We start from the raw sequence: 18,370 nt of genomic DNA, 5'->3' as shown, positions 1-18,370 counted from the left end.
TGGGCACCTGGCCTCATAGGTAGCTCTGGAGCTAAAAGAGCTACAAGAGTAACTGACCCAGGTGAGAGATAGGTATTAATAGAGATAGCTAGCTAGCTTTATTATTTTATTGCTGATATGTTTCCTAGATGTTTATGCCTCTAGCATTTGCTGCCTTATGTAACCTTATGTACTTAATAAGTTAAAATCTCTTTTACTAAGTTGTTTCATTGTCTGTTGGGGGCAAAGGTTCAGAATCCTGCCTAGCCGTTCAGCAAGGTACCAGGTGCTCATTGAGGTCTCATAACTGGAGGACTGAAGCTCTAATTGGAGAAAGAGCTCAGTGCCTGCAAGGGATAGAATTAAGCCTAGAGGGTCTCAGTGTCTCTGGACTGAGACACTGGCATGTACAGGGTGGTGGCAGTACTACTGAACAGACAGGCCTTGAGGGCTTTAGGGTTCGAGAACCAAGAACTCTGAGCACCCCAAACTCCCCTAAGTTTGCAGGCCGAATCTACAGGCCGAATCTGGGGTTCAGGAGAAGCCATCCCTCCATGAGTGGAACTTACCATTCTGGCGGGCCGTGACTCTCCATGTCCCCTTATTGGGACAACGCAACACTCTAGGCAGTCGTGTCTGCCCGGAAATCAAGGGGCAATGCCTGGTGGGGCATTGACCCATACATGTGACTGCCCAGAGCATCACATTGTCCCAATCGGGGGGCATGGAGAGCCATGGCCCACCAGAATGGGAAGCTCCACTCACAGAGGAATGGCTTCTGTGGCAAACGGTAAGTGCTGGTTGTGCTGGGGAAGGTATTCCTAGTGCGTAGTGGTCTCCACTTTAGAGATCACTGACCACTATGGGATTGGCTACTGCTCACTAGTGTATCGATGGCAGGGCTGAGGGGACCACCAGCCTCGGGTGCCACAATGGGGGGGTGACATGCTGCCCCTCAGCCCCCCCAATATGGTGACTGTGTCACCGTGGGCACCTGCTGCAACTGCACAGCTCAAAGAGCCACTGCAGTCGAGCTCTCGGGCACAGCAGCAGTGCCCATCCTCTTTCCAGTGGGGGGGGGGCTGAATGGGCAGAGGTGGAGCCACGTGGAGGCCACACCACAGGGTCAGTTCTTCTGGCAGTGGTGGCAGCATGTGCCCACTGCAAGCTACAGAATGGGTGAGGGGAAACAGCCCAGGGAGGGGGGTTGGAAGCAGCCTCTAGGTGGGTGGAAGGACAAAGGCCGGGAGGGTGACAGGTGGGCGGGCGAGCGAGCAAAAGATGGGGGAGTGGAGGCTGCCTCTGAGAGGGAGGGAGGGCAGGCAAGCCAGCCAGCAGTCTAGAGATAGGCGGAGCAAAGAGCAACATGGGTGGGGGGGAGGCTAGGAAGCAGCAAGGGCAGGTGGGCAGGCGAATGAGGCTGCAATCCTAGTCTCACTTTCTTGGGAGTAAGCCCCTTTGACTATTATGGGGCTTACTTCTGACACATGTGGGATTGGGCACTCACTCAGCCAGTGGTGGCCCTGATCCAGAGGGGGGGAGCCAGCTAGCCAACCAGCTAGCGAGTGACTGCGCTAGTAAGGGAGGATGTGAGACAATACGGATGGCGACCCTGACTGGCACCAACAGCATTATTCGCTCAGCCAAAGGGGAAGAGCTGCTCTGATCAGACTCTGGAGTTATCTCTGAGCATGCGCAGAGTGCAGCTGTGAGTGGAGGGAGAAATCTGCTGGGGGCTGCTAATCCTGAGGGTTCTATTTTTGTGGGGAGGGGAATTCTGTTGGGGGCTGCTAATGTGGAAGTTGCTCGTATTTATGTGTGGGGGAGGAATGTATTTGGGGATGCTCTGATATGTTGAGAAATGGCAAATGCAATACCAAATAATTATTATATTTATTTAAGCAATTTATACCCCACTTAAGGGCCCTCAAGGTGACTTACAACAATATGCTTACAACAATCTTATGATTTTATTATTATTATTAAATTTTTTTGTATGGGGGTGACAAAATTTTATGGGCCCTGGATACCTAATGGTCTTTGTACGCCACTGCTACTGCTCCCACCATCTCAGAGGGACAGCCTAAGCTGAGATGCTAGTCCTCCTACCCAGAACCAGGGTAGGACTCTCTCCCCGTTAAATAAGGCCTGTGTGAAAGTAAAGATGCGGGCCTCTGTGTCAGCATCAAGAAATGTAACTTGTCCCATTTCATAGTCTAGAGATACCCGGATCTTCCTGAGCTTCTTATTTAACAGTAGAAGATGCTTTGGAGAGGTAAGGGCCAAGTAGTGTCCGCCCAGGAACTGCCCCACAGCCCAAATTCCCTCCTCAGGGTGGAAGCCTACCTGGCCCTTCCTTTCAACAGATATCCTTGCAATCCCTACAGCCCAGACTCCCCTTTCGTCCACCTCCACCTCCCACCAGTGACTTCCTGAACTGAAACCACTTTGGCCCAGGACACAGAAACAAGTATCAAATCGCTCTGGGGTGCTGGGCAGATCCTGCTGTGTGGTCCCAAGTCTCACACTCCTCTGATCTTTGGATAGGCTCAGTCCAGGGTGAGCTGTTCCTAGATCCAGGGTCACATTTTCTGCCAGGGGAAGAAAAAGAAAAGGGTTACGGAGAGGTTCCAGAACATGTGTGATGGTCACTCTTGATCAGGGGTGCCTAAACCCCGGCCCTGGGGCCACATGCGGCCCTCGAGGCCTCTCAATGCAGCCCTCAGGGAGCCCCCAGTCTCCAATGAGCCTCTGGCCCTCCGGAGATTTGTTGGAGCCCACACTGGCTCAATGCAACTGCTCTCAGTGTGAGGGCGACTGTTTGACCTCTCGCGTGAGCTGTGGGATGAGGGCTTCCTTCACTGCTTGCTGTTTCACATCTGTGATGCAGTAGCAGCAGCAAAGGAAAGGCCAGCCTTGCTTTGTGCAAGGCCTTTTATAGGCCTTGAGCTATTGCAAGACCTTCATTCATTCATATAAGTTCATCTTTAATATATTCATTTATGTAAACTTATGTACATTTATTCAAATTTTAAATGTAAATTAATTCTTCCCCCCCCCCCCCGGCCCCTGACACAGTGTCAGAGAGATGATGTGGCCCTCCTGCCAAAAACTTTGGACACACCTGCTCTTGATGGTCTCATCATGATTGTTAAATCGTTTTTAAAAAGAACTGTAGCAACATGTGAATGATTCAGGGTAGACCTAGGTGCAATAATGAAGATTTTGAATGCATTTTTTTCGCTCTGACCTCCTTTATGCAAAAAGCAGTGGGGCAGTGAGAATCCAGATCAGGACTGCTACATGGGGAAAGATCTAACCTTCCCCCCATGCCTTATCTTACTGAAAACTATCCTCTGTCTTAATTTGGAAAAAATATACCTGCACACCTGTGCTTTGTTCTACTGGGCAAACGGTCGATGGGACGGGGAAGCCATTTTCAATCAGCAAAACATCCTTCCTCCCCCCATGCTATGGCCAGTCCTTCCGATTCCTTTGGCTGCTATTTGCAAAATGTTTAAAGAGATGGTTACGCACATCTGTCATTATGTCCAGTTTGAGCCTCAGTTTGTAAATACAGGCACGGCCCAGTATCTGCGGGGGTCTTATAAGGCATTAGGAGGCCCAGGTTTCCCAATGCCTTATAAGGCATTAAAAATGTCACTTCTGATTTCACAGAGAAATGGGAACTGCCATTTATTTTTTTAAAAACTGTTGGGCTCATTCTGATCCTGGCAGAAGCTGCAATCGGATGTCCACGGCCTCTACTGGGCTTAGAGGACCCTCTGGAGGTGAGGGGAGGGTCCCCCTGTACCATTAAAAAAACCCTGTTGTACACCCATGGAGTGTACAACATAGGTGTACAACAGGGGCTTTTTAAGCCTATGCAAATGAACTTCTATGTTGGCTATGCCCCCATGTTAGTTAAGGGGGGGCAACAACATCCTATGGACTTCCTACCTCAGGTTGTAGAAAAGAGCTCATCACCAGTCTTTAGGTTATTTCGGTTGTTTGGTTCAGAGTGCAATGAAAAAAGGAGAACTGAAGGCTCCTCTCCTTTTAATGGCTAACCAGGTGTGGAACACGCAAGAGTTAGTGGAAAGGAAGGCCCTGGCATCTCTTTCTGTCCATGCCAGGGCTGTTTACATGATATAGCAACACTGCTGGTTTCTACTAACCAGTGTTGGAGTGCTTATAGAAGAGGGTTGGACTAAGACAAGGAGGCCTGGGTTCAAATATCTTGTGGCAGTGAGTTCCATATGCAATATGAAAATTAAAGGCAATCCATCTGGGAGTGCCAACCAGCCCTGTCTCCACCCTGGGAAATAACCCACTTCCCCCAAACCTACCTTTGCAGAGTAGATGTTCAGTATGGAGAGAATCTGTGGAAAGTGAGCAAAGATAAAAAAAAAACATTAGCCTCCAACAGGATTGTCCCCTCCCCCACCTCAGGGGCATTTTGACCAACAGCTTTAAGGGGAAGGAGCGGCGGCAGGCAAAATTTACAGCTGGTGACTGTTCCCACTGGAGGAATTATGTTAGAAGTGCATAATTTCCAATATAATCCATTGTATATTATGAGAGTCGAGAGCTGCTTTGAGGACTCTGGTCACAAAGTGGGCTATTCCCCCAGCCAAACAGTCGGAGTCCTGAGAAGTTTATTCATTGCTATAAAGTTAGCCCTCCTGAACTAGAAAGTCAGCAGTGGATGTAGTGGGTTACTGGACTTGCTGACCCCTAGTGGGTCAGCAATGAATGACAGGCGTAATGGCCTGTGCTGCTAAGGAGAAAGTTGAATTTCACAAGCAAGGGTCATTGACAGATTCCAGAACACACAGAGAGAATTCCTAAGGCTGCAATCCTACAGAAACTTTCCCGAGAAAAAGCCCCACTGAATATGCACAGGATTGTGCTCTAAATCTGTTTCTAAATCACATTGTGGCTAAAAGTGCAAACAAGGGATTATTATACTTTCAGCATCCAAGGTTGCAATCCTATTCACACTTTCCTGAGAGTAAGACTTATTGACTGTAATGGGATTTACTTCTGAGTAGACATGCATGGGACTGGGCTCCAAACCTTGTTCTCCCCCCTCCCCGCTTCCATTTCTCCTTAAATATTGATGTTTAACCAATCAAGTGTCAATCATGGAACTTGGGGTAATTGGGGGACAGACTGGGGAGACTAGTGAAAGAGAAGGCTGGTAACTGTAAATGTCAAGAAATTGGGGGGGGGTAACTTTGCTGCTACAGCAATCTGGAATTTTGTGTGTGTGTGTGTGTGTATTATTCTGTATTACAAAATTATCAGTAATTCAGAAAAATGGGATGCAAATTACTAAATAAACATAACACACAATAACATTATGCTGTCACAGGTAAGGTCACAGAAGGGACTGCAAGCTTGCTTCTTTACAAATCTACTGAATAAGTGCAATAAAATCATCTTGTCAGGGAGTTCAGTCTCTGGCACCTCCAGGTAGATCTGAGAAAGACTTCAGTCTGAAATGTCAGCAGAAGGCACCTTCCTATAAATGATCCATGACTGGAGAATATTTCACTCTTCTTTGTGGTCATCAAGACCATGAAAGGATGCTCATGTGCATTGTGTGAATTACAGTCATATATTGCAAGACCTGATCCTGTATGTCATGCTGTGCCTTGATTTCGACAGTCCTGTGATCATCACTATCCTTCTGTTACCTGGAGACGCTGCAATTTCAGCCTTTTCTGCCCAACATTGCATATACGCAACAGGGATCAAAGGTGTACACCTGTGGGCTGGGCAGAAATGGGTTAATATCTGCATTGCCCAAAGCTGAGGATGTTTATGCCAATCAGTCCTGCTGCACTCAGTGACTCTTACTCCCAGGCAAATATGAACAGGAGAATTGCAACCTTATCCATTATTATTTGTAGGGTGCTTTCTTGGTCCAACACATGCTGTGTTTGAACTTCCAAGGAACACCTGGCTGGCTGATTTCATAAACACACGGCTGGTCTAACACTATATTATTCTCTCTTCCTGAACATATTGTTGCCTTAAAATGAATCAGACCATTAGTCCAACCAGTGCAACACAGCCTATTCTGACTGCAGCAGCTCCATAGCAGAGGGTTTCCCTCCCCCCCCCCATCAATTGCTACTTGTTCCTTTAACTGGAATTACCAGGAATTGAACCTTGGAGGTTTTGTTCTGCATGCAAAGCAGCTGCTGTACCATCAAGTGATAACCCTTGCCTTTCTGAAGGTTCAAAAGGACATTTTCTTCAGTTAAAACAGAGATACAATAACCTGTACTAAGGGACAGGGGTAATTTTCAGTATCAGATCCCTGGGAAAATGGGCTCTTACCTTTAAATTGTTTCATGATACATTGCAGAACAGGATTCATGTCAGAGAACTCTTTGATCTGTTGTTTCAGTTCGGAAGGAGATGCAACAGACTTCGGCAACATCCCTGCCTCATATCTGAGAGAGAGAGAGAGAGAGAGAGAGAGAGAGAGAGGATGCATTGTTACTCAGCTTTATTAATGACTTGATTTGTTTGTGCAGAGGCAACCGTATCCTTGGTTGTACCCACACAGTTCCTACATTCAGAGATGCTGGAAAAGAGTAAAAGGGAAAGCAGTTTCAGTTTTGCTAGCTGGAAGTACAACTTGGCTCTCGAACAGCTCAGACCTAGAAGTTTTGAAATTCGAGCTCATAAAATGCAAGCTGTCCAAATCACTGAGCATGCCTGGATTAGAATTTACAGAGTAGAATAATGGGGGGAAAAAAGGTTCAAAATTAAAGCTCTGTAGTAATGAAGCAATTTATCCGACAATTCAGGCTCATCCCCTCAGTTTTATTGAAGAAGGCCCTATCACAATGGAGGTGGGGGGACAGCGGCAAGAAACAGGGCCTTCTCAGCAGTGGCACCAACCTTATAGAACTCTCTCTCAATCAACAAACTGCTCCTCCCTTAGTGGCTTTCCAGCAGGGCCCAAAGATGTTTTCTTTCTAGACAACGGGTAGAGAGGGTAGAGGGTAGAGCCTCCATTTGTCTGAAGATAACATCCACAGGTCGCCAGTTCAAGGTCACCGGCACCGTGCGACCTTGAAGCAGCTGACAAGCTGAGCCGAGTTATTCCATTTGCTCTGAGTGTGGGAGGATGGAGGCCAGAATGTGTGACCAGATCAGAAAGAAACATCTGAAATGTTGTGGTTCTTGAAAGATAGAACCTTCTTTCAGCTGTAAAAATCCCTACGGGGATTTAAATAGCCTGCCTATGTAAACCGCCTTGAGTAAAGTCTGAGGAGAAATCTGACGACCAAGAAAGGTGGTATATAAATACCTGTATTATTATTTGTATTATTAGACAAGCCTCCTGAATTCTCAGTCTTTTTAAACAAGGACATGTGGACTTTTACAGGTTCTGCCCTTTCCTATAAAGGTGTCTCGCTGTTGTGTTTTATTGTATTAGTTTTAAGGATATATTGTAATTGTTTTAATTATTATTATATTTATTTATATTTTTGGTGTTTTGATGCTTTTCTGTAAGTTGCTTTGGGTCCCCTTTTGGGAAGAAAAGTCGGATAAAAATTCAGTAAATAAAAATTCCATGCATGTTTACTCAGAAATCAGTCTCACCACGTTCAATGAGGTCGACTCAGGTAAGTGCGCATAGGATTGCAGCCTCAATGCAAGTACTAACACAGTAAGCAGACAATTACAAGCAAACTGAAAAGTAAAACCTTTAATGTATCTAAAACTCACTTTTTCCTCACTTTTCTTACTATAAGTACAGCTGGAAGAGCCCATCAAACTCTCTGACTCCCAGAAGCCAGGCAAGAATTTAGCCACACACAGATGTGACCTCTGTGGAAGTTAAGCTGGAACACACATGAGCATCCTTTTGTACGAGCTTAACCCATTTTTGCCCAGCCCACAGGTATACACATTTGATCCTTGTTGCATATATGCATCATTGGGCAAAAATGGTTTAAGAAATCTTGGGTCAATGTCACTGGCTTGTCTAATTGGATAGTTTATATCCATCTGGGCATCCCTACCTGCCCTCTGCCAAACTGGGAGGACTAAGGGCCCAATCCTATCCAATTTTCCAGTGCCGGTGCAGCCGTGCCAATGGGGCATGCAATGCATCCTGTGGTGGGGAGGCAGACACAGAGGCCTCCTCAAGGTATGGGAACATTTGTTCCCTTATCTCAGGGCGGCATTGCGGCTGCACTGGAGCTGGAAAGTTGGATAGGATTGGGCCCTAAGTCAGTTGGACCCAGATGCAAGATGCCAATCCAAACAGGTGGTCTAGCTTGGCTACTGTTCTGGCTTCAACAGATGGAGACAGCAAATCCACCAAAAGTCCTGTCTCGTTTGGCCACAGGCCTTTCTGCAAAGGCACTGAGTTCAGAGTGCAAGAGAGGAGTTCTCTTCCTTTACTGATCGCACACTTAAGTGTACTTTAAAAGGAGACAAATGGGGAAAATGAAGGAAATAGGAAAAGCTCAATCATTGCAAGCTGAGAAAGTCCAGTGTGTTGCCAACACTGCTCATTCACGAGTGTTTTTCTACACATGTTATGCACACACATACCAACTCAAATCAAACCAAATTGGGGAAGTTAGCAATACAGGTGGGACTTTTGCAGTGGTATCTATAAGCGATACGTTCTCAGACCCCTCGCAGATACAGAAAACTGTGGATAAGGGAATTCACAGTTTTGGTCCCTTTAAGCCCTCTGAAGCTGAAAAGTAAAACCTTTAATGTATCTAAAACTTAGATCTAAAACACAGAACAGAGCTGTGATCTGGTCACCTCTGGAGGGCTTTCTGAAGCCCGCAGAGGACATGCACATCTGTCTGTGGCCACTGCGGCTTTCAGAATAGCCCTGTAGCATAAAAAAAGGCTATTTCCAGTTTCCTGATGAAGAAAATGTTCAGCAGCATGGACTCTTTCCTAGGAATGGAAGACAAAAATGGTCAGTGCGGACACCTTCAGGAGATGGAGACAAAGTTCTGCTTGCAGAGCAGGGCAAGTTCCAGGACTTTGCACTAAGAAAACAACAGCATTTCTGGGTGGACAAAGGCGTTTGGAGCTTCTCTTTGGGTGTGCAGCCCAAGTTTCCTGGACCTGATTGAGTTTGAGTGTGTCCTTCCAAGAGTACACAAAGGCTTGATTGCTAACCAATCAGAGATGTTCCTTAAGGACAAGAGACATGGCAGGGTATGTGCTACACTCAGGAGGCAGTCATTGGATTGCCCAGCTGGCTTGGCCACTGGGCAGTTCTGAAACTTAGGGCGCAATCCTATTATGTCAGTGCTTTCCAGCACTGGCATAGCGGTGCCAATGGAGCATGTGCTGCATCCTACAGTTGGGTGTCACTCACCGAGGCCTCCTCAAAGTAAGGGAATGCTTTTCCCCTTACCTCAGAGCTGCATTGCCCTTATGTCAGTGCTGGAAAGCACTGATATAAGGGGATAGGATTGCACCCATAATGTATTATGCAGCAGGACTTGTGCTTGCAGAAATTTCATCAGAGTGGAGCACCCAAATTTGCAAGACTTTAGAGGAAAGGAGACATACAGATATCCCACTGGCTACAATCTATCTTCCCAATTAGTATGATCTCTTCCAAGAGTTCAGCCGGACCTTACCTCTTGCAGAGCAAAGTCCTGCCTGGCTCTCAGAAATACCGGCCAGTGACCAAGATGGAGTTCGGCGAGACTGCACATGGGTTGGAAAAAAGGAGGATATTCCTAACAACTCTGGGGAGCTGGGCTAGCTGGACCAATGGCACTAAAGTAGTGTAAGGCACCTTCAAGTGTTCCTAATCTAATGAGCATAGCTTAAAAATTGTGGCCAGTGTAAATCCAAAATATTAAATATATCTATCCTGGTTACTTGGTTTGATTTAAGCCTGTAGTGGGGAAGAAGAGGATTGAGACCAATAACAGCGCAGTAGTGTGCAGCTTGATACTATATTTACTCAGAAGGAGCATTCCCTGTAAGGATCCAAGCTGGAGTGTTGACCCCTTCTGCAGCTGCGTTGCATCATGACTTATTGCAATGCGAACTCTGGGCGTTCGGCGATGACGTCATCACAGAATTCCCAGGTTTTTGAGCTCTATGCTAGACAACAGCCCAGAAGACAGTTAAATAAGATTAAAGTCATGAAGATATAGTCACTTACCTCTGTAAGAGGGTTTTAATGTCCTAGAAAGAGAAGAGAGGGAAAAAAAACATTCATGAACTGCACCCAGCATTGTAGCAAGTCTGCTTCTCACTACACTTAAATCACACAATTGTTGGAGTCATGATGAGTTCATGGCTCACTTTCTGCTTGCTACCCAACGTGGTCAACTGACTGAACAGGTTGGCAAAATCTAGCTAGCTAAGCAGGTGCTCAGCTTGGTCAGTGCCTGGATGAGACCCCCTTGCACATATTCTATCCATGCAAGTAGTACCACCAGAGACTATGGTTAGGAGAGAGACTATCGTGTAGCAGATGGAGCATTAGCTCATTGCAGGTAGAACCTTGCTCAGCAATGGATCTCACTGAGAAGCCTTGGATGGGTCATCCTCTCAGGCAGGCCTGCTTTCCAGAATTCTTGTCTCAACACGTGGAGGGGAAATGGCTACTCATTTCCTGTTTAGGCGGCTACCCAGAATGGCTGACTACCAAAAACAGACGTTTAGGCTAAGAATTGAGGAGAAACTGTCTCACCTGGAGAAATTCCCATGCTGGTTGTTGGCACTTCTCCTCCATCTCCTGGACGAGTTTATCGAGAGAAGAACACTCCTCAGAGAGCCTGGCGTCCTGCTCATCCCTCCTCTTCATAATCCTTTTGTCCAGTTCATCCAGGCTTGCGAGCAAGACATACTCCTTTTCCTCCAACAGCAGGCGCATGTTCTTAAATTCAGTCATCAGCTTCTGCCTTTCAGTCTTTGTCTGCTTCTGCAATGAATAGACAGGAAGAGGGATAAAGGCAGATTAAGAAATTGGTATTGGAGTGAAAGGATCTATTTGAGATATCAGCCACAGTCTGCACCAAAGGTCTCCTGTGAAGTTCCACTGAAGCGAGCAGGAGCTATGCAAGGACGCAACAGAACTCTTTCCCAATTCCCCATGTTGAATGGGGTGTAAGAACTTCTTGGTTAATTGTACCCTGTGTGTGTGTGTGTGTGTGTGTGTGTGTGTGTGTGAGTGAGTGTGTGAGAGAGAGAGAGAGGTTTTCATGGCAACAGGACAAAACGTGTAGCTTTTGAAACTTCAAGAAAGCTACTGGCTACGTTCAGTAAGGAGCTTCTAGAAAATTCTCAGATGCCCAGAAAAAGTCTCCATAATGTCTAAATCAGTGGCTCCCAAACTGGTGGGCTGCCACCCACCAGGCCAGGAACAGAAGCAGGGCATTCCCCCTAATGGGAAACAGTCCTCCTTCTGTAAACAATCCTTATCTCCAATCACTGGAAATGGCTGCTGAGTGGCAATAAGAACTCTTTACAGAAGCCAGAGAGGACATCAGAGGGGGCTGTAAGCCTCCAGGAGCCTGCAGGAGGCCAGCTTTGTCCCCAAGATAAGAAATAAGCCCCTTGTTAGTAGCAATCTCTGAGGCATCATTACTGCCCTCCTCCCCGTTTTCCTCCCCAGCCATCCAAATACTTATCTGGTTCCCAACTCCCCTGCAGGAGTTTGGAAATCACTGCTCTAAATTATTTGCAACAATTATTTTATTATAAAGGGGGGAAGGTTGGAGAGAAAATTTTGATACTAAAAACAGTCCAGCAAAGGTCCCAGGCAGCCTCTAATCCAAGTATGGTCCAGAATCAGGCCTGCATCTTGAGGCCATAACCCACAACCTGCGTTTTGGAAGTGCTATTGAGCATAGGCCAGCCCTGAGCTGTGCTGAAAATGGTTTTCTCTTTGCTTTTCTCCAACCCAAGTTTTGGATAGCCTCAAATGCCATTATGATGAGTTAGAAAACCATGCAGGTAGATCTGGCAGAACAAAGACCAGATTTCCACCTGGGAGTGATATGCACCTTAGAGACTCCTTGTACTTAAGCCATTTCTACCTAATGTTGCATACACACAACAGGGATCAAACGTGTACACCTGTGGGCTGGGCAGAGATGGGTTAAACGAGAGACTGAACACTACTTTAGAGCAAGGATGACGCCTACCAGCAGGCTTTGGCTTTCCTGTTTGCCCCTCCATTTTGACACTACCGTCTTTTCTCTCTGCTTCCTCAGATTGTCTAGCTGGCTCTGAACGTGATCCTGATGGGGAGAAAAAAAAACTTGTCAGTACGTTGCTTATTATTTGTGGAGAATTTGAGACACATCTTCATCCAAAATCACTGGGGGAGGGGGGAATAACATAAGCCCTCTTCAGTTTGAGGCACCAAAAATGAATACACAAGAGCTTCTCCAGAATGTGTTGATGGCGTGCGTGGCCTTGTCCTCCCCACTGTCGCTGTTGCGACCCATGGCTATCAACATATTTTTCAGTGGCAATTGGCAGCTCTCTAGCCCTACCCAGTATACCTGGGCACAGTTCAGACATGGTGGGGAAAAAGGAAGCAGGCCGGCCACCGAGTCCCACTGTTTGCATTCTGAGAGCCCCCTGAAGAAAAGACTATAAGAACAAGCCAATATCACCACCTCTCCTTTTTTATAATGTTGGCGACCATCGCCTGAACTGCTATGTTACTGCACATGCCTTCTATGTATCTGATTATGCTCAGTGGCTCATAGCAACAGGGATGCATATGGGTGGGGAGGCAGGTGAGGCAGAGCCTCCCCGCCGGAGTCCTTCAAAAAGCGCCACCACTGTGGGAGGTGCGCAAACACTCTCAAACCACGTGCAACGCCAGAGGACTACGACCCATGCTTCAAGTGGGTTGAAAGTGCTTGCGCACCTTCCACAGCGGTGGTGTTTTTGAAGGACTCAAGTGGGGAGGCTTTGCCTCCCCTGCCTCCCCACCCACCGCACGTCCCTGCTCAGCAACAGTGGCCACACCGGCTCTCCAGCTAGCCATGCATGCCTGCCAGGACCTAGGAGAGGGGGTAATCTGTACCTGGGCCCAGGGTCAAAAAGGGGGCCCAGGAGCCAAAGGAGGGGGCCCAGAAATGTTCTGGGATCTGACATTTTCCTATCTATTCAGACTTATTGCCTGCATGGGACGCTGGGGACACTACCACAAGCATGCAGCTGCAGCTACTGGAAAGCCATGTAAGCTTAGGAATGTGTTTGGTTTTCTATCTGCTGATGCCATCTGGGTGGGTAGACCAGGGCTCAGACGACTTTTCCAGCTGTCTCCATCCTGTTTTGCCCCCATCCTGCTATCACCACCCTCCCCCACTCTGTTTCACCCCCTCCCCCTTTGCAAAGGGGCCCCAAAGAAACTTTGTACCCCCTGATAAAAGTCCTCTCAGAGGCCCTGATGCCTGCCACCCTCTCCCCTGCCCTACCTTGTATTCCTGAGCCGCTTCCTCGGTGGGAAGCACCGTGTGCCCTCTGTGATCCCGGGACTCCCTGCAGACCAGGCAGATGAGGGCTTGGTCCTCCTTGCAGAAGAGCTTCAGAGGCTCCAGGTGCTTCTGGCACTCCCTCCCAGTCCCTCCCCTGGTCTCCAAACTCAGCCTCCTGGCCACGTCCACCAGGCTGGCCAGCTGCCCATTGGGTCGCAAGTGCTGCTGCAGAAAGGGCTCCCTGCACTGGGGGCAGCAGCAGCCTGCGGCTTCCCAGTCCTGGCAGTACCCAGCAAGGCAGCCTTGGCAGAAGTTGTGCCCGCAGCTGATGAGCATCACCGGCTCTTTGAAGTAGTCCAAGCAAATGGGGCACGACGCTTCCTCCCGCAGGCCCTGCAGGGCGCTGCCAGCCACGGCCATGGCCACCCTCCGCCTGCACTTTCGCTTTCCAAAGCGGCGGGGGTTTCCTTCCCCGCCTCTATGACGTCACTGGGGATGTCCTCCCAGCCACCAATTGGAGCAGGGCAAGAGCGAATACTACAACTCCCAGAAGGCAAGTTTCCTCACTCTGAATGAAGATGGGGCTTGTAGTCCTCTGGCAGAAAGAGTAGAGAATGGGAGCTGGAGAAACTAACTAACTAACTAACTAACTAACTAACTAACTAACTAACTAACTATCAATCAATCAATCAATCAATCAATCAATCATATTTTTATACCACCCTTCCTCCAAGGAGCAACATTAAGGGGAATAATAAAAGCTTCTTCAAATATGTTAGAAGCAGGAAACCCGCCAGAGAAGCGGTTGGCCCTCTGGATGGTGAGGGAGGGAAAGGGGAGATAAAAGGAGACTTAGAGATGGCAGAGAAATTAAATGAGTTCTTTGCATCTGTCTTCACGGCAGAAGACCTTGGGCAGATACCGCTGCCCGAACGGCCCCTCCTAACCGAGGAGTTAAGTCAGATAGAGGTTAAAAGAGAAGATGTTTCAGACCTCATTGATAAATTAAAGATCAATAAGTCACCGGGCCCTGATGGCATACACCCAAGGGTTATTAAGGAATTGAAGAATGAAGTTGCAGATCTCTTGACTAAGGTATGCAACTTGTCCCCCAAAACGGCCACGGTACCAGAAGATTGGAGGATAGCAAATGTCACGCCTATTTTTAAAAAGGGAAAGAGGGGGGACCCGGGAAACTATAGGCCGGTCAGCCTAACATCCATACCGGGTAAGATGGTGGAATGCCTCATCAAAGATAGGATCTCAAAACACATAGATGAACAGGCCTTGCTGAGGGAGAGTCAGCATGGCTTCTGTAAGGGTAAGTCTTGCCTCACGAACCTTACAGAATTCTTTGAAAAGGTCAACAGGCATGTGGATGTGGGAGAACCCGTGGACATTATATATCTGGACTTTCAGAAGGCGTTTGACAGGGTCCCTCACCAAAGGCTACTGAAAAAACTCCACAGTCAGGGAATTAGAGGACAGGTCCTCTCGTGGATTGAGAACTGGTTGGAGGCCAGGAAGCAGAGAGTGGGTGTCAATGGGCAATTTTCACAATGGAGAGAGGTGAAAAGCGGTGTGCCCCAAGGATCTGTCCTGGGACCGGTGCTTTTCAACCTCTTCATAAATGACCTGGAGACAGGGTTGAGCAGTGAAGTGGCTAAGTTTGCAGACGACACCAAACTTTTCCGAGTGGTAAAGACCAGAAGTGATTGTGAGGAGCTCCAGAAGGATCTCTCCAGACTGGCAGAATGGGCAGCAAAATGGCAGATGCGCTTCAATGTCAGTAAGTGTAAAGTTATGCACATTGGGGCAAAAAATCAAAACTTTAGATATAGGCTGATGGGTTCTGAGCTGTCTGTGACAGATCAGGAGAGAGATCTTGGGGTGGTGGTGGACAGGTCGATGAAAGTGTCGACCCAATGTGCGGCGGCAGTGAAGAAGGCCAATTCTATGCTTGGGATCATTAGGAAGGGTATTGAGAACAAAACGGTTAGTATTATAATGCCGTTGTACAAATCGATGGTAAGGCCACACCTGGAGTATTGTGTCCAGTTCTGGTCGCCGCATCTCAAAAAAGACATAGTGGAAATGGAAAAGGTGCAAAAGAGAGCGACTAAGATGATTACGGGGCTGGGGCACCTTCCTTATGAGGAAAGGCTACGGCGTTTGGGCCTCTTCAGCCTAGAAAAGAGACGCTTGAGGGGGGACATGATTGAGACATACAAAATTATGCAGGGAATGGACAGAGTGGATAGGGAGATGCTCTTTACACTCTCACATAATACCAGAACCAGGGGACATCCACTAAAATTGAGTGTTGGGCGGGTTAGGACAGACAAAAGAAAACATTTCTTTACTCAGCGCGTGGTCGGTCTGTGGAACTCCTTGCCACAGGATGTGGTGCTGGCGTCTAGCCTAGACGCCTTTAAAAGGGGATTGGACGAGTTTCTGGAGGAAAAATCCATGATGTGTATGCGCATCCTCCTGATTTTAGGAATGGGTTAAGTCAGAATGCCAGATGTAGGGGAGAGCACCAGGATGAGGTCTCTTGTTATCTGGTGTGCTCCCTGGGGCATTTGGTGGGCCGCTGTGAGATACAGGAAGCTGGACTAGATGGGCCTATGGCCTGATCCAGTGGGGCTGTTCTTATGTTCTTATGAGCTCAGGGTGGTATACATGGTCCCTCCCTGCCTTTTTTGTCCTCACAACAACCCTGTGAGGTAGGCAAGGCTGAGAGAGAGCGGCTGGCCCAAGGTCACCCAGGAAGCTTCATGGCTGAGCGAGGATTTGAACCTGAATCTTCCAGGTTGAAGTCCTCCTGAACCACGACACCTGTGGTTTCCAAACTTTTTAGCGCCAGGACCCACTTTTTTAAATGACACTCTGTCGGGACCCACCTATGTTCACCAGTCTTTGAAAAAAAGATCTAGAAAGAAATATTTATTTATAAGTTATAATAACCAGAAAAAAGACCCTCTAACGTCTATCTCCCTATATTTACACACGCTTGCAAACCGCAAGAGCTGAGCTCTTCCCAGGGTAATTGGCAGCTACAGTATCTGGGTTTTGAATAGCGTCAGGACTTGAGTCAATTAGTTATCTGATCTTTCCATCACCCTTTGGTGATCTAGTGGAGACCCACCAGCGACTCCCAACCCACAGTTTGGAAACCACTGCACTGTACCAATGTGGCTACAGGAGACTACGGCTCCTATAAGGAAGATTACCAGAGGTGGAACAATGTAACGCATCTACTTTTGTATAGAGAATTTCAAACATTTTAGGCTTTTTGGACAAATCTGGCTCCCTCTTTGCTACTTTTTTCCCTCCTTTTGCTGGACATTCAGCCCAGTGAAGTTCTTCAGAAAGTCTTGCTTCTGGTTGTCTTGTTGTGTTCCCTTTTCTATTTTAACGTTTTAAATGTTTGGCTGTTCACTGCTGTAATTTGACTGACGTTTTATTTTTTCTTAATTGCAACCTGCTTTGAGAATTACCTACCACACAAGGTTGTTGTGAGGAAGAAAGGGGGAAAGGAACTCTGTGCACCACCTTGTGCTCCTTGGAGGAAAGGCGGTATAAACATGTGAAAAATAAATCTATACAAGCCAGAAGGTCAAATACCTTTTCTGTCTTCTGCCTGTGTTTGATTTCAGGAAGGCTGGAAAGGCCCCTTTCCAGAAAAAATGCTTCTGTCACATAGAACTGGAGAAAGTGGGCAACCTCCAAACTCCAGAAGTGAGAACTGTTGAAGAGGTTGGTCTTGCTATTCGCTGATGAGTGAGGGCCCATTTTTAAATAAATTTTTAATTTTAACAAATAAATTGTTAATATATATTAATATATGCCTTTAAGATGGATGGATGCCTTTAAGAGGGGATTGGACAAACTTCTGGAGGAAAAGTTCATTACGGGTTACAAGTCATGATAGGTATGTGCAAGGTAGAGGTAGGCTGCCTCTGATTGCCAGATGCAGGGGAGGGCACCAGCATGCAGGTTGTGGCTGTTGTCTTGTGTGCTCCCTGGGGCATTTGGTGGGCCACTGTGAGATACAGGAAGCTGGAATAAATGGGCCTTGGCCTGATCCAGCGGGGCTTATGTTCTTATGTTCATCACCCCAGTTACTTCTAGGTCGGTGGGAGCAGAGAAAGCAGCAGGACAACTGGTGTGCCCCGGGATGGCACACCATTCTGCTATGCTGCTGTGCAGGAGGAGTGTGCACAGTGTGCTCCTATGTGGAACTTGAGACCTCACAATAGAAAACTCAGGGATCCAGGAGAGCCCTACTCTTGTCAGTTACCATCCATACTCATCCGACACTTGTTGCAATTGGATTAGAGCACTATTTCTCAACCAGTGGCATGGTAACACCAGTCGTACTTGAGGTGCTGTCTGGTGGTACTCATGAGACCCCTGAACCCCTGCCATCCAGCAGCGAGACTAGGAATGCAATGCAACAAACATTGGTAGGAGGCTTGGCTCAGTGAGCAGAGCTCCAAAGCATGCTCTTCCACTCTCCAAAAAGCCCTCCCATCCACCCTGAGCCTCTTACTGGTGTTTGTTGCAGTTCATCTGACTTCCCATCCCAGAAGTAACTGGAGATTGTCATCACCAGTTACTCCCGGTGGTACTTCGAATAGGCGGACCATGTGAAGCGATATAGAGGGGGACAAACGTTGAGAAACACTGAATTAGAGCAACTCTCATCCTTCACAGCATCTGTGACTCAGTCTGTGGTAGTCCACAATGTGCACTGATGTTTAAAGGGTGGAAGATGATGAGATCATTACAGTATTTTTAACGCAGAGCAAAACTGAGTCTGCTGCCTTCCTTGCATAAAGGCTCAATCCTAGGCACACTTACCTGGGAGTACGTGCCATTGAAATAAATGGGTCTTTCTTCTGAGTAGACATGTATAGGAT

The 18,370-nt window shown here is 47.4% G+C and overlaps 2 protein-coding genes across 2 annotated transcripts in view; one reads left to right on the top strand and one right to left on the bottom strand.

Annotated features, from left to right (window-relative positions):
* Positions 1 to 18,370, top strand: part of LOC136639120 (zinc finger protein RFP-like) — a 573,475-nt gene that overhangs the window by 160,038 nt on the left and 395,067 nt on the right. The gene's annotated exons all lie outside the window — the stretch shown is intronic.
* Positions 1,931 to 13,894, bottom strand: LOC136639954 (zinc finger protein RFP-like). Its single transcript, XM_066614669.1, has 7 exons — positions 13,446 to 13,894; positions 12,156 to 12,251; positions 10,700 to 10,930; positions 10,166 to 10,188; positions 6,331 to 6,446; positions 4,329 to 4,361; positions 1,931 to 2,570 (listed from the first exon to the last, which is right to left on the bottom strand). The coding sequence occupies exons 1-7, from the start codon at positions 13,863 to 13,865 to the stop codon at positions 2,050 to 2,052; spliced, it is 1,440 nt and encodes a 479-aa protein (XP_066470766.1). The 5' UTR covers positions 13,866 to 13,894; the 3' UTR covers positions 1,931 to 2,049.

Source organism: Tiliqua scincoides, chromosome 2 (assembly GCF_035046505.1).
Source record: "Tiliqua scincoides isolate rTilSci1 chromosome 2, rTilSci1.hap2, whole genome shotgun sequence".
NCBI classification, from domain to species: Eukaryota; Metazoa; Chordata; class Lepidosauria; order Squamata; family Scincidae; genus Tiliqua; species Tiliqua scincoides.
Note: the sequence above shows the minus strand (reverse complement) of the source record. Positions and strands in the feature narration are given on the sequence as shown.